This window comes from Scomber scombrus, chromosome 14, assembly GCF_963691925.1.
Source record: "Scomber scombrus chromosome 14, fScoSco1.1, whole genome shotgun sequence".
Taxonomy (NCBI): Eukaryota; Metazoa; Chordata; class Actinopteri; order Scombriformes; family Scombridae; genus Scomber; species Scomber scombrus.
In genome coordinates, this window is record NC_084983.1 from 8,295,138 (window position 1) to 8,312,367 (window position 17,230).

The 17,230-nt window shown below is 38.7% G+C and overlaps 1 protein-coding gene across 1 annotated transcript in view; it reads right to left on the reverse strand.

Annotated features, from left to right (window-relative positions):
* Nucleotides 1-17,230, reverse strand: part of nlgn2b (neuroligin 2b) — a gene marked incomplete in the record, with an annotated part of 59,407 nt that overhangs the window by 7,762 nt on the left and 34,415 nt on the right. Inside the window, 1 exon segment of the mRNA XM_062433953.1 lies at nucleotides 15,337-15,486. Coding sequence (XP_062289937.1) covers nucleotides 15,337-15,486 — 150 coding nt within the window.

Here is a 17,230-nt window from a genome sequence, read left to right on the forward strand (position 1 = left end):
GTAGATATTCAGGGGCACAGGACAACATAATCCTGGACGTTCATTGCCTTTAAAATAAAAATAAAAATCCCACATAAACAGAAGATGGCATCTTGTCATTGTCAGGAACTTCTCAGCCTCCAACTCATTGCAAGTCTGAGGAGATTTCACACGGTGAGCTTGCCAAATTACTCATTTTTTAATACCCCACGCTGGAAATACAACACAGTTAAGAGAACATGTCTGCACAGAGAGGAGGAGAGCAACAGAAGGCATGTTTCACCTACTTCTAGGACGTACATTTACACAGTAGGTGCACACCCACAACAAGATAAAATAAAATGAACAAAATGTCACACACACACACACACATATACACACACAAAATCCTTTGTTCTTATAACAATGGATTACAGTATATAACATGTGTTTCATGCAGCAGCAGGGTATTTCACCCTGCAACCAGCGTTGCTATAAACCTTTTTCACAGTTCAGATCAATTAAATACTTAGAAAACACCTACATTTATTTTTAGAAAACTGCATGGTCATCAAATTAGTGGTTGTGGAGGTGGAGGATGTGATGAAAAAGAAAAAAAAAATCCCCCATATTCAAGGTGTGTGGCTCAGCTTTTGATTTTCTCATGTTAAATGCAAAATATGTAATGTTTTGCTGCTAGGAGTCTCAATCTAAACAATAACAACAGACTAAAGCTGATGAGGTCAGGAAGTAGTGTGGGATCACGGGAGATGTTTGGAGTCGTGTTTCTGGCCACTTGATGAATGTTAAGTCAAATATTCACTCTCCTTTTATCTTTGTTTTTGGTCTCCACCAACTTCAGAAGTAAATATCTATCTCTTTAACAGTTAAATGCTTTGTTATGTTCACCAGCAGCTAGTCACTAACTTTAACCCCACCTACTACTTGCTTTCAAGTCAAGTCAATTTTATTTGTATGGCTAATTATCACAAAACACAAAATTGCCTCAGGGGGCTTTACAGCAATATAAAAGAGGAGGATTTATTCTCCCAGGATGGACAGATGTGGGCAATAGATGTTGTATGTACAGAATAGAACACGGAAGCCAAATTACAGATATACAGGAGGGAAACCAGAATGACAAAATCATAATGGATTTCATTTTTTTGATTTTCAATTGATCAAGTTGAGTATGCTGAGCAACTTCCAGGTGCCACTGAAAAAAGAACAGCTTTCGACAGACAATCTAAAGGTTTGAACTGAAGACTTGCTCAGAACCTGGATGGCACACAATACCAAACATGCACTCCTCTATACAAGACCACTATGCTGTATGTCAACTGTACTATATGTTTACTTTGCGAAGACACATGTTATACCACTATTAAACAGTATATTTTAAAGGGCAGTGGGAGATAAGTAGGGCAGCTGTAAAGCACAGTATAGGGAGCAGAGAGACAGCTGGTAGAAAAGGACAGTCAGCACGCTTTCAAGTGTGTTGAACAGAACACAAATTAAGTTTTATTGTCGATGATTATAATGTAAGTGGTGGTGATGTTGATGATGATGGTAAGAGCAGTGATGATAACACACTAAATTGACCTTTCTACAATCGGTGTGGAACATTCCACACTCTTCACTGTACTTACACTACTGTTAACAACACTTTAAACCTAGCTGGTGTGTTTTCTGTGGGTTAACCCAGCATAATTATGATTCATATGACAATGTCTAAATCCTTTGCTTTAACGTGGTTATTCACTGGGGTTCATGTTTGGACAAGGTTTACTGTTGTCAACCATTGAGAAATACAAGTACAATATGCAGGGGTTATTCATATTTTTGCATTATTAAAATTGTTGTGCATGTGTTCAACCTTGGCCAACAGTTAAACTACAAAAAGCACAATTTTGCCAATAATCATTTCTCACATTTAATGAGAGCGAAAAATAGACTCTTTCTGACACTAACTTGGTAGTCACTTAGAGATATCCCACCGGATATAGGAGGAAAAGATTAAAAGTAACATAACTGGGGGGATTTGTGTTTTGGAGAGTATGTAGTAGGGACATTTTTCACTAGCTCCCACTGTCAAGTTACAAATTTTACAATATCAACGTATTTTTCTGCCAGCAAAAAGAGCATTTATTTCAGTTTCATGACTAACAAACAAAAGCAGGGAAACAAGAGCCAAAGAAGATGATTCAGGCAGGGCTACTGCTGCTAACAATAATATAACAATGGCTTTGCCACAGACTTCAGGTCCTCTTTCCGAGCTCTGGAAAACAAAACTTAACAAGATCCAAACTGACATTTTCTGGCCATTATTTCCTTGGAAACTCACGCGGAGGATGCCGTATAATGCTTAGACCTACTTGAAGCTACCTGCTCTATGTTAGCTTAAGACAACAAGTGGCTAAAATCTAAACTTTACAATTTGGAAGGAAGAGTCAGGAGGCAAAACATCCACATTGTGGAAGTTCTGCACCCACCACCCTTTTCTCTCAGATGCTTATCGATATTTTTGACAAACAATCCCTACGCCTCCTGAAATAAAAACAGGGCCCACCGAAGCCTTCCGCCTAAACCTGCACCCGGTCATCATTTGCTTCCACCGCTGCCAGATGAAAGATCTGGTTATACATGAGGCTTGTAAATGTAGCAATCTTGAGTACAATGACCACAAAATCTGATTTTATGAGGATTACAGTGCTAATGTCCTGAAACAACATATTGAGTACAAAGAATGACTCTATCTCTTGCTTCTTTAAACAGCAAAACTGTGTGTTACACTTTCAAACATAAAGAAGAAGTGGCTGCTATCACGTTGCCAACTTCATCTAGAACTTACAGGAAGATTTGGCACTTTTAATTTAATGTATTGGCTGTTTGCTGACTACCCCTCCTATATTCCTTGCTTTGCACATCTCTGAATATGTTTCCGATCGGCGTGAAGTACTTGCAATATATTTTTGTTAATCTGTTCTTGAATGTAAAGCACTTTAGTTTTTGTACCGTTACCTTTCTTTTATTTGCTATGATCCTTTTTCATTTTGCATTTAAGAATAAGCTATTAGGAACAATTGCAAAATGAATTTGATAGATTATTTTCCCACAGTGTATTGCTTTGTTTAGTGATATGCACAATACCTATGTAAATACCTCATTACAAGGTTGATTTTCATGGGAATATAGCGGAGATTGGAAGTTAATGGATTGGTTGAAATGTTCTTTACAAGATTAGATTATGTTGTTTTAAATTTCCTGTTTTTCTCAGCATTACTTCTGTTTGGATACAGGAAGGGGATTGGTGGAGAATAGAAGGGTGGGATGTGGGAGGAGGGGTAGACTAAGATTTACCATTGGTTCTGTTATAGTATTTTTTTTCAGTTTCTTTTTTGCCTCTCTGTTTATATTTTTTCTTTGCAGTCTGTCTATTCTTTTTTGTCGGAGCTACTACTTTCACGCATTGTTGGTGGCGTAGTGAAGCTTTGCTGCCTTTTCACTTCTTCTGGCTCTTTATGGACCTATATGGCTGGTTATCTCAATTTTTTTAGCTGGATTATTAAGGGACTAAATCATTCAGTAAAAAGGACTAAAGTTTTGGCTCACCTTAAGCAGTTGAGGGCAGACATGGCCTCTCTTCAAGAGACCCACTTGATGCTGACTTGGACAATAGATGGTATTGGCAACATTTTCATAGCTATTCTCATTGGAAGGAGTATAACATTCACACCATCCAATACTATCTCTGCAGGGTGTTTTTATTATTATCTTGGGAAAACTTTATAGCAAGGCTGTGACTCTGGCTAAATGTGCATGCTCCAAATTTGGATTTTTTTTCCTCCCAGCTCTCCGATTTGAACTCTCACTCATTAATTCTCAGAGGGGATTTCAACTGTTTCTTAGATGCAGTCTTAGACCGCTCCTCCCCCAAGCCCACCTCTCTTAGTAAATCCGCTACACTCATTAAAGCTTTCCTTTTAGATTACGGTCTTTTTGACCCATGGCGTTTTTTACACCCTACAGGCAGAGAGTACTTCTTTTTCTCTCATGTGCATTGGACTTATAGCCACATAGACTACTTTTTCATGGATTATTTTTCTTCCTTACTTAAGATCACGTGCCTATCAAAGTCTCGTAATCTCAGACCACTCACTTCTTGTTCTTGAACTAGCTTTCCCAATTTCTAATTTTACAAGGAAGCATTGGAGATTAGACCACTTTCTTGCCCTTATTTCCACTCAGATTAATATACTTGTGTTCTTGGTGATGTCTTCAGTAAAGCTGTAGGGGAGCATACATTAGAGGAGAAATAATTTCTTTTGCTGCATTTAAAAAGAAATGCTTTGAGGCAGAAACAAATTTATATTTCCCACTAAATTCTAAGTTTAGATGGATCATATGCAAACTCTCCCTCACCTACCGAAGAGGATTAGGGCCACATGTGGAAAAATTTATTTGAGTTTTAAGTCAGAATTCTGAGTTTAATCTCTGTGAATAAGTTCTATAGAGTATGGAGCCCTTTTAGGAAACCTGTCATCTTTAAGTAACTGCTCCTAACTATTATCATTTTACTACATATATTTTGTATTTTTGTATTTTTTTTTTGTTTTTATTCATTTATTTTGTTTTTGTTTGTAATGTTTCATCCTTATACAACATTTTTGGTCATTGTCATTTGTGGGTTAAATTTGTGTCTGAGCATTAATCATGTGACTACTACCTGTTCATACTGATCATGTGATTAGCTGCCAACATGTATAGGATTTTTAATTTATTAGCCTCTTGACTTCCTCATATTTTTTCAATAACTCTATTCTCAAGTATGTTTATATGAATAGTGATGATTAAAAATAGATTCAAATAAAACTTTAGCAACTTTGCCATATGTCTGTACTATTATCTGGATCATCTACCAAACGATGTAAAGACCTTTTTTTCTTTTTGGTCTGGATGTTGCATTTACCCAGTGCAACATGAAAGCCATTTATCTTGAGAGACAAAGTAAAGCTTTAGAAAGTCTGGTAGTTGCAAAATATGCAATCACAAATACTGACCCATCCTTGAGAGAACTTCTTCTTATCCAATGATACTGACATAATGATCACAACAAACCAAAGTATAATTAAATTGTGGAGATAATAAGATTCCCAAATTTATAAGAAAAAAGCTGCTCTCCACTTCCACGGTGCAGTGTTTAGTGTTGGATGGATTATTAAAAACATACATAAATTGGCTTATAGATAAATCTTGTTACCTTCAATCATATAAGTGTTATAGCAGAAATATATCCTTGAGAGGATTACTTCCAGTAATCAATATATGCTGTAGTTTGTAGTTACTGTGTAATCGTGTTATCCTTAGATCAGCCCAGCAAATGACTGGCTCTTAGCCTGATGTGACTCTGACCCACTAACGTATCAACGCTGACCTGTGCCTCTTATAAAAACCATAGGCATGTGGACACGTCTGCTGTGTGGCTGGCCGGCCGAGTGCCGAGCTTCCTGCCACAGTTGCCTGGCAACTGTCCAGAGCTTCAGGCAAAATGATATGGACAGACACACAAAAGCACTTGCATACACACATTTAAGCACTTACACATTCAAGTACACAAACAGCTGCATGCATGCACACAAACACACACACACACACACACACACACACACACACACACACACACAAACACACACACACACAAACACGCACACAAAACAAGTCAACGTACAGACTGGCGCCTCCTGCAGTTTTCTATGCAAGGATAACATGAAGAGAGGAAATTTAGTTTATCGTCCACCATTGAAGATAAGTCAAACAAATTCCCTCTTCTCCTCTCTTTCTCTCTCAGTAAGTTTTCTTTCTGATCCCCCCCACCACCCCCCTCCACCCCCCCATCTGCTGAGTTGGGCTTCCTACTGACTTTAGCGCTGAGAGCAGCAGTTTATGAGGCTGAACTCATGCATATTCAACACTTGCTTTAGGTAACGGCCAAGGAACTGTGAGGAGAGTCATCAACCTTTAAGTAAAGATACAGGCTGAAGACAGTGGAACGAAATGAGGAGTAGTGAGCAACTGATGGAGGGAAATTTGAAATAGAAACATTTACAATACGTTGCATCACGCAGAGTCCTATAAGAAAGTCCCCCAGGTACACCCGATAATAACTGCTGCTTCCTCTCACATATCTTCCCTGACAAAGGTAGAAAAAAGTATGTTTTATTAAATCGTGAAAGCATAATACACACTAACACCAAATGCAAAAAATAGTAGGAGCACCTCAAATGTACACTGATTAGACAGGTCATAGTAAAAGCCATTATCCCTTATTGATTTTGTATTGAATCTACAACTGTAAAATGTACTAGTGCAGTGAAACAGACATGTATCAACAACAAAAAAATTCATTTTAAGACAAGATAGGTATAAAAATGGCAGCAGTTCCACATCAAGAGGTTGTTCAATATTTTGTGTAGTATTGATTTAGTGTATGTTAATACTATCAAGTGAACAAGATTTATTTAGTTCATCTGTTATTGACCGCCTGCACCATTCACAAAATCACGTTTCAGAGCTAAAGTGCGGTCAGTTATCTGACTGTGTGACTGCTGAGACAGGAACATGCATCTGCAGAGTCATATTTTCTGAGCAGAATGACTGCAGTGGGTCACTGAACATATTTCTGTGAACAGAGAAGAAATAACAAGAGGAGAGGGAGGGAGGCGAGGCGGGGGAGAGAAAAAGGGATAGAGAAAAAATAAAATAAAATCCAGAGACATAAGAAAGGTATTAAACTAAATATTACCCAAAGCTACTGTCAGATCCTAAATGACATGAGAGGTGAAAGGAATACATTGAAGGACGGATTATATAATTTCATCGTGACGTCACACGGAATATGATGAGAGATGTCAAAAATCAGAGGGGAGATATTGCCGTTTTTATACAGTATACACAGAAAATATGATTGAAGAGCGGAAACGACACAATGCTTCTGTACATATGAGTCACTAAATTAATCAAGCAAAAAGTAGAGTAGAGAAAAAACATGTCAGCAGATGGTCAATGTCTCCTGCTCACTGAAGACTAAAGATAAAGAAAATCTGTTTTGATGATTGGAATGAAGTAGATTTGACCACTCCGTTTTGTGAGGCAACCTTGGGGATTATCAACTGTGCGTGGATGTAACTGTAGATGAATAGGAAAAGACATAATCAACAAGAATGCTCTCTCTAATGTATGCAAAATGTATTGGTACCATCTAATTTTACCATCTAAAGTTTTTAAAAGGTCTGCTTGAAAAATAATGTGATTTTTTATAATAATAATTGACTGTAAGTCTGAATCGTCTTTTTTCCCCACAGTATAAAAGTGTTGTATGATTATTTCCATTCTTTGATTTAAAGACCCGCTGTACTTCACCTCTTCACATTCTTCTTGGATGATCAAAATCTTTTACAGGAATCTGTTAAATCTCCTTGTTGGCACTGGAAGCTCAATCTGAAGACCTGCTGGCAGGTCCATTTCAATTATATATCACTCTGTATGTCAAGTATACCCAGAAATGAAATTATATTGTAATCGGGCTTCTTCCTGCTGAACTAATGTGATTTCAGTACACCGCCCATAGGCTTCCAATGTCATTGTATTTATTACCTTACTTATCTCACTCAATTTTTACCCTCAAAGGTCCATTCAAATGGTACCAAGCTGAGCAATAAAACCGAGCTGTCATGCTAATTTGAAAAGCAATGCTTCAAACGTCACACTGCCACAAAGACGTTGTAAAGCTCCTCGAGAAAGTTCCATTTGAGAAACAACTGATCACTGATCAAAACAGAGAGAATAAAAACTGATAATCTTAAATGGATTCAAAACATTAAACCAGTCTTGTTTGCACACAGAACTTTAAATTATGATCTTAATGGTACAGTAATAAAACAGTTTTAAGTCATGATACATATTCATTAATCATATTTAGTGTTACACAAATCCAGGCAACTCTTCATGTGATGGTTAATGTGCCATAATTGTACATTTATTACAGCACATTAGCAGTATTAATTATTCTAATGTGGATGTTATACTAGCAGTCTCTACTTACTGGTGACACTAGAGGTTATTAATGAGTCGTATTCATTTCTTAATTTAAGTTAAATATATATGTACGTGTTTTATTTGTTATATGTTTTTTTTTTGTTATTTAGTTAGTTATAGTTATTTATAATTATCTCCAGTGAAGTTTGCTGTTTTAGTGCACTGATGTAATTTTATAAAATAAAGTTTATTGTTAAACTGTAAAATATCATGGCCTCCATTACATATCTTTGTCACAAGTGTTTGATAACTATATATAAGGGATCATGCAAAAAAATTATGTTTATGTACATATTAATTATATATAAAATTATTGATTTTTTACTCCTTTATACCAGTATTGGCATTGGCACCGAAAAATCCAGTATCGGCCGAGTCCTACTGGAGACCTTGAAATCCGAGTATGATTTTGACTCTTTTTGTGGTGTGTAAGATGTTGAGCATTAAGTATGAATAGCTGCGTTAATTGTCTTCCTTGTGTTTGATTGGTCCAGTTGTGCATCTTGTCAGCCTGGGAGGTAGAATGATGTCAGTTTGAGTCAATGTGCCAATTAATCAATGCTCTAAGGGTGAAGCACCAGTCCTTGAAAACAGTAATTTTATCACCTCATCAGATTATCAAAATCACACATGCAAATAGGCCCAGATAGCAGATAATGTAACAAACACACTGAAGCGCTTTCTTCAAAATGAAAAAGTAATTTCTAATCTTTAAATTCATTTTGTAGGTTCAAATTTGCATGTTAAGCCTAGCCACAATCAAAATGACACAAAAGCAAGAATGATTTGAGCTGTCATCACAGTCAGTGGACTACATAGGCAAAAATAAGGGTGTTCATGATTGTCTGCAGAGTGGGAAGAAAGTGTCTCTGTGCAGGAAGTGGGAGGTGTGTTTCATTTGTATTTAACAACAGCTGAGTTGTGAGAAGGCAGCAGGCTGAAATTAATTGACAGCAAAATCTGTGTTGGCTAAAAATACTGTTTATGTCACATTTAAAGGGATGTTTTTGAGAGCGATGGGCAACACAGTTTGAACTGATTCCCAAGGTTCACTGAGCTAAGTGATATTTGTGGATGTTCCGACACTGTTTGGCTTGTGCCAAAAATGTTCTCATGTGAATGGGGTTGTAAAATTAGGTTTATTGAATAATGCACAAAATTATGTTTACTTGTGTGTTACAAACAGGGTACCTGAGCAAAACATTTTGGATACATCATTTTTGTTGATCAATCTGTACTTGATGGGCAAACCAACTAACTAGACTGCAACAAGCTGGCAGGATAGAACTGTAAAATATAAAAAATAATCATTATCATTATGTGTTATTGTGGTACAATTAATAGTATTGAACAGCCTATGTCCAAATTACAAGAATATGAGGTGATTATAGGCTTTATTAATTAATACTATATTGAAATAAAATATTAAACATGAGGGACATTAATCGGCTATATATGAAGGTTTACTACACAACTTTTTAGCTTGAGATATTCCATATCAAGATTATAAATATGTTTCTATTCATTTTAAACAATGTATTACAAATTTATGTGGTTTATTACATTTCTTTTTTACTGCAGTATGTTCTAATTCAATTAAGCTGTCCTTAATGCTACAATCTGTTACAAAAAGTGTTGTACTACATGTGCTCAAGTTTTTAAACACTCACACAATAAATATAGGCAACTAAACAAGGCTTCAACCTTGAAGCTGCTCTCAATAATTCTATATTAATAATGGATGAAATGACAAAGTGTACTGTGAAAGAGGCCACTTGTAGTGATGAGCCCCGAGAGAATTATCACTCAACTGTGCATCTCTCTGGAGCCTTTTAGCATCTCTAAGCTCACTGCTTTGGTTTTCACAGCTTCACAACTTCACTGTTTGGGTTGAGTCTTAGTGCTCTTGTCAATCTTGTTCCCAGCCACAGCAGGCAGCTGTTTTCAGTTAAGAAGCTCTCATAAATTCACTGTATGCTAGCTACCCTGCACCAAACAACACACAAAGTTAGCATCTGGCTGGGGAACATAGTGGAGCATTTAGCAGAACGAGACAGATATTTCCTTGAGGAGCTAAAGCGATTCTAAATGAATGCTTATAATGGCCCATGCCCGCATAAACAAAGTTGTTAATTTGTTGCAAAAAAGGGTCAGGAGGCAGTAACAGGACGTTTGACAGCTGACCAGAACTATTTTCTGCACTCATGTTAGTTCACTACAGCGATGAGTCCAGCAAAAACATTTCTAATTGTTTTCTTCTTTAAACTTTTTCATCAGAATAACATTTTGCATGGACACATGCCTGGGACCTGCTAAATTTGGTCCCAGGTATTTAAATGAGTGCTAATCCAAGTTAATGCTGATGTTGCTCAGTGTCAGCTTGATGTGTACAAAGGCAGCTATGTGTTAACATGTACACCGTTTAAACTTTTTAATCTGGAAATATGAGCGCTGTGTTTACAGGTTAAAAATCTTATCAGTAGACCCTAAATCAAATAGATTGTTTATGGTGCTAGCATGTACAAAACTTGCTTTGCTTACAAAATATTGAGAGCAAAATTAATTTGGTTTGAAACCTATTTTTATCTCTCTGAGACAAATGTTGAGTAGCTGAGTAATGTTAATGAAAAAGGATCATCCAGTGCAACTGTAAATATGAAAAGTACATATTGGCAGGATGAGAACCAAATAAATGTTAAATTCATAACTCGTTTTATCCAGAGTAAAATCTGCAGTTATTAAATGTGGTGATATTTACTACTGAATACTCTAAGTTGAGTTGCTCTGCACAAGTAAGAAGCAGAGCGTGCAAAGAAACGTTTCCAGAAGAAGCGTTTCATCTCTCTTCCTGAGGTGAAAAATGTTCTCACTCTCTAAGCCCACGATGGTGGGCCTTTCCCCAGAGTTCATTAATTAGTTAATTAGTTAATTAGTTAATTAGTCTGAACAGATGGCTGTGCAACACAAATTAGAAGGCTCTCTGGGCCTGGAGCAGGAGGAAGGTAGAAGAAGGTGAGCCGAACAGCAATCTGAAATCTCAACTGTCACCGAACCTCTGAACCAGGCAGCGTGCAGCAGACATTTTCTTCTCATTCACCCATTTTATTCCACAACGACAGGGCGCATCATAAATTAATACAACATTTTCAGACAGTGTATCAATTGCTGGAAAAATGACGTGTGTATATATTGAGTCTAAGCATAAGGCGTCACCGCAAACGCAAGGGTGCTTTGGTAACACTGCATGAGGAGTTGTTTGAATGAATACTTTGCTCGCTGCAGATTTAAAAAAGCATTTCTGATGGTTTATTTTTAGACTGTTCCCATCTCCCCCCTTCTGTTTCCTTTTCCCTCACTGTCTCTCTATGATTCTCCCTCGCTCATCTGTCTCTATTCCCTGCTCTCTCTTCTTCCCTTATTCCTGACTCCCTATCACTCTCTTAAAGGCGCAGGCATTGTATGAAATGAGGTTGGCATGAGTAAGCTTCTGTGTGTGTGTAAGTACAGGATAATACTAAAGATTAGGACATAAAACTATTAAAATACGGTATGCTTGTGTTTCTCACTTTGTCTCAAATTCACAGTGTCAGAGAGGAGCGCTATTAAAAATTCAGAAGGATGGTGCATTATTCATATATATATTTTACGCACAGCACACAACCAAGTAGCACGCACACACAGACTAACTTACACACTATCACATGCACAGGGAGAAAATTGGTGTGCACATAGGCAAACATGTACGCTTATGCTACACAAACATACAAACACATACACAAGGATAATCGCCTTAGTACAGTAACCCATTTAAAGCATATCTGGGAGTGAGAGAGAAAGAGAGAGAGGGAGAGAGAGAAAGAGGGAGAGAGAGAGAGAGAGAGAGAGAGAGAGCACATATTCGCCCACATACCAAAATTTCCAACAATGTTAAAGGAATCGAGGACACTGCGTCATCCCTCATAATCATTCAGCAGGATCGCTCTCCACCTCAATGTGTATGTATTTTGTATGTGATTTAATGATTGCATGTGTAGGTTTAAGTGAACTACACACACTGTACAACGCACGAGTGCACTTCAGACATTCCCAACATGAATCACAGCAACAATATGGATGTAAATCGGGCCAGGGTTATGCTTTAGAAACAAGGTCGACATGTCGGTAAAGGGAGCAAACAAAGAAGCCTTCTGGATAAGCGTGTAATTTAATACAACTTTCAGCAAACCTGATTTCAAATTGTGAGCTGAATTCATGTTCGACTTGTTAATGGTCATGATTTTGTCTGACAGCTGTGAAAAAGACCACATAAGGAGCTGAAATGGAGCAGGATGAAGCTGCAGGTCCAGGGCCTTGTTTCACAAACCCATAGTTTGTCCTTGTCCCGGTGCCTCTCCACTGCCACTGTCAATAACAGCCTAGATTATGTTACCCTCTGTTAATACTCCCTGCAATTCTTGGACGGCATCCTAAACTACTCCCATTTCTCTGTTTATCATTATTCTGATATGTTGAAACAGGCGTGATGCAATAAACAAGATCTGATTACCCAACCTGGCAACCGCAATGACTGACACAGATAGTCTGTGTGCAAACACCTCCAAAAGATGACGGTGAATGTAAATACTCAAGTCCACTGATTTCCAGCGGCACAAGGGCTGGCAGCAAACACACGCGCGCGCGCGCACGCACGCACGCACGCACGCACGCACGCACGCACGCACGCACGCACGCACGCACGCACACACACACACACACACACACACACACACACACACACACACACACACACACACACAGACAAAAGGCAGCCCACACTCACAGGCCATGCAGGCACGGCAAAGCTTCAACAGAATGGACAAACAGAATACCCCTTAATCCAAAAATACACTGAAAGCAGCAGACGCACATTTCAATTCAGTTTCTCAATGGTTGAATGTACACCAAAGGCACTAAGTGGTCGACGGAGTCTCTAAAGAAGTCAGATCCTGGCAGTTTTCTCTGGAGATGTGCACATTAATACAAATAATGAATTAATTCATACAATGTAATTTTCAGGTGAGGTGAACACAGTAAATACACTTGTTTGGGCCTTTTTTTAATGAAATGCCTGCTGCACAAAAATAACATTTAGCTCACAGTTACAGGTTTAAGTGGTGAAGTCTGAGCGACTCTAATAGCACAAATTATATCTCAGGATTAAGTAGACCTCATTGTTCACATTTACAAGACTGTGAGAAAACGTATCATGACTGTTCGAGGGTACAAAGGCTGTTATTGTACATACACATGCTTCATGGTCCCAAATCAGTCTGTAAAAGTCGGTGAAAACAGCTGTATGTGAGGGTGCTGCTATCTGACCTGAAAATTCCCCAATACTCTAGTTCAGGTTGTGTTTTTGTGGGTAAAGCTTCAGGTTGGGTTTGGATTTGATTAATTTCAAATGTAATGTAATGTAATTAGAAATTTGGTGGAAATGGGGTTCAGGTCCAAGGTTCAACAGTTCCAGATGCTTCAGGCTAGATCAAGTCTTTAAGACACCAAGAAAGATAAGAACCTTCTTCACTTGAAGTACTGTTTCCCCAAAGCACTGTAACTTAAAGGGGCCATTCTGTTATTTATATAGTGTTATGATGTCAGATTTCTATGCTAAACAGGATCAAAGTTCCAAAATTATAAGTAGTAGTAAATATAAGTAGAAAAGTCAAAAGCCAGGGCTTTAGCCTGCCCTGAAAGCTCTGTTTGCGATGGCTTTTGGCTCCGTTCTCTATGGTTACCTTGTCAACAAACTCTCAAATTGTTGTGCAAGTCCACAAATGGCTATCTGTTCCCTAGCTTTGGTTGCTAAGGTTGTTACCAATGTTTTTCCATGAGTTAATCGTGTTGTCCATTTGTATATTTCAGATCAGTAGTGTTACGCTCGAAACAAAGTACTTGAAACAGTATCGACCTTTCAAAGCGAAAGTATCACAGCAAGAGGCTTCCATGCCTCACTTCACCATGTCAAAACTCATGACCAGCCCAAATGAGGCCTAGTTACATCACGCTCGTATTGGAGAGGTGTCGTGCTGATTTTGGATATGGGGTGCGCTTCTCGATCTGACATGATATCTAAAAACAGAGCTGCACACTCTGATAAGAGAAACATGATGAGTTTTAATAATATGGACTTCACTGAACAAAATAAAAATACAAAAAACGGTAAGAGCGCTTATATTCTAACTCAGATTTAATTCAGCCATACAAGTGTAATAACAATAGTTGCCCAGCAGATGGCTCTATTTTGACTGTATGAAATGCTTTGAACCATTTTTATTGCAATTGCTTCATATTGTTTCAGTGCTTTGTTTCACTCATCACTACAGATCAGACTTCAGTTTGAATATGTATGGATGTATTTGAGAAGTTGACATTTTGTGTTAAAATGAGTATTGAAATCCTTCTACTATAGTTTATTTCCTAATTTGTTTAAAGTCCGGATATCGGCTGTGACGCAGCTTCCTGAAGCTAGCCAATCGGAACAGAGTGGGCTAACCGGAAGAGAGGCCTTAAAAACACAGGAGCTAAAACAGTCTGTTTCAGACAGAGGCTGAACTGAAAGGCTGCATGAAGATGAAATGAAGAGTTTTTAAAACTGTAAATCATGCAAAGACATTCCAGTTGAGCCCCAGAATATAAATATAGACCTGCAAATGTGCGTGATATGTACTCTTTAAGACAAACCTAAAAATGATTGATTAAAATGTGCCTCCTACACACTCAAAGCAGCCTCTGATGCCTACTAATGCCCTCTGTTAAGTGATATTAGATGTAAAATGACCTCTTTTCCGATATTATAAGAATCTCTTTTGGCTGAAATACCAGTTACCTGATGTTGTGTTTTCAGTTTCAGTTTCAGTTTTACTTGTTGTGTGTGTTGCCAACATGCTTATATAAAGTACACTGAATGTGGAATGACATTCACAAAGATGGCATATTCATGAAACTTATAGGAACTGTCTCTGCTTGATTTAAGTTTTAATAAGTAACGTCTACCTTGAGTTACAACTGAAATGATCAAAAAGGATACTTTCTTGAACTTACTTTTACCCAGTGACATGAAACCCTCGATGGTGTTCATGGACATTTTGTTTACAAGTGGGAGTGATTTATGACTTGAATTTACATCTTGGGCCATCATTTCTAAATCACATACAGTATTTTGATAGAGTACAACTATAAAAACCTGTTTGGACACTTCTGATCTCTGAAAGAAAGTGACATGATAATGTGGCACATCGCACTTACCGAGCACACCAAGCCGATAGTTCATGGTGACCACGATGACGTTTCCATAAGCGGCAAGGACGCTGCCGTCGAACATGTTTCCTGAGCCCTCCATGTAGGAGCCGCCGTGGATGAACAGCATCACCGGCTTCTTACGACGATCCCGAATATCTGCATTACACAGATAAATAATGCTGTCTGTTATTTTTTTTAATTCTTTACCACAATGTCAGTTCCTGTTCAGCTTAAGACTCCACAGGCAACAGGTAGGCTACCACTTTAATCTGACAGCTCTGGCTTGTGTTACTGCAGCAGTCCTCTAAGTAAAAAGATCCATATGCAGCATTTTCTGTCCTCCTACAGCCAGTGATTCATGAGAAAAAAGAAGATGACAATACTAACTAAGTATGTAGCATTTTCAGTATGCTGCCTTTAAGTTAGCCGCAAGTATTTCAAGTTTGCCACACTGGGCTTATCCTCTATATTTTATTCTGTGATGTCAGTTTCCCCTTTCCTATGCAGTGATGGTACCTTCCCAAACTGTTATTCCCCTCCATGTGTGGAGCAAATGGTGCAGCCAGTTCTGATGCCCTCTCTGTTATTGGTGTCTTTGTGCCCATCAGTGTGTTGCTATGGTTGACCCCCCCCCCCATCCCCGCTTACCAAAACCCCCCTCTCCTAGCGTCTGTGGTATGGTCTGAGTGTCTGAGCGTGGATAAGGCTGAGAGAGCTGCCAGTGCAGCCCAGTTAGGCTGAGCGTCTGCACTGTGCAGGGCCTGTGGATAATTTGTATGAAAGCCAGACCAAGTGGAAACATAAATAACAGCCACAGCATCTGTTTACCCTGATGAGCTTCAGCGCTCAGAGATGGGGGAGACCGAGAGACAGGAGGAGAGAGAGAGAGATAAAGGGGGGTAAGACAGAAAGAGGAAGGGGATGAAAATAGGACAGCGTGAGAGAACTGAAGAGGGGAGGGAGGTAGAGACATGGATGTGAGGTTCACACCAAGAGAAAAAAACATGATAGCGAGGATGAAAAAACATGAAATGATACAAAGCAAGTCATACACAGCGAGGTACGCTAATGAACACTCAAATTCACACAGGATTCACACACACACACACACACAAACTCTTGCATAGGCAGCTGCGATGCTGAGTCGCTATGGAAACTGCTTCTCGCTAATAGAACTGCACCAGCCATTCCATTGCACCGACTCACTGAATGCCTGTTGCCGTGGTAACAAATTCTACTCACGTATTTGCACACCCGCCTGCATCACCACCTGAATCTCAGGTTACACATGCACTTGGGTGCGTCACTCACAGTCGCGCACACACACACACTTGAACGCATGCACGCACACACACATACACGAGAATGAACACGGCAAAATGGCACATTTGCCTTCACACATGCAGGCATCTTTTATGGATCATACGAATGACACAAGCAGACCGTCTAAAAATAAAAAATTCAGTCCCACACTCCAACGAGCTGCTCTTTTTCTTCTCTTCTCTCGTGTATTCTGTAGCTCTGCTGATTTCCCAGAGGATATGTAAACAAGTTCAATTATCCCGGCATTACCAGGACAGTATAGAGGAGTGACATGTCAGCAGGCCGTCCTCATCTGCAAATGAAACCCTCAGAGAGAAGGAACTTGTGCAATGACATATACTGTAGCTGCCATTTTAAAGTCTCAATCAGTATTTTGTTTTTACTGTTAAATTACTGCTGTGTTTACTGAGATGTAAAGATACATGATGTAAAACTACCTGTAAAGCAACAAAATAACTTAGTGTTACTGTGTCTACTGTCAATACGTCTGACAGGAGTGTTTTTAAGAGGTGGCGGGGCGCCTCTTGTTTACTTTTGGATCACGCATTGTGTATTTAAAAGGGTGCCTCCTTTTCAA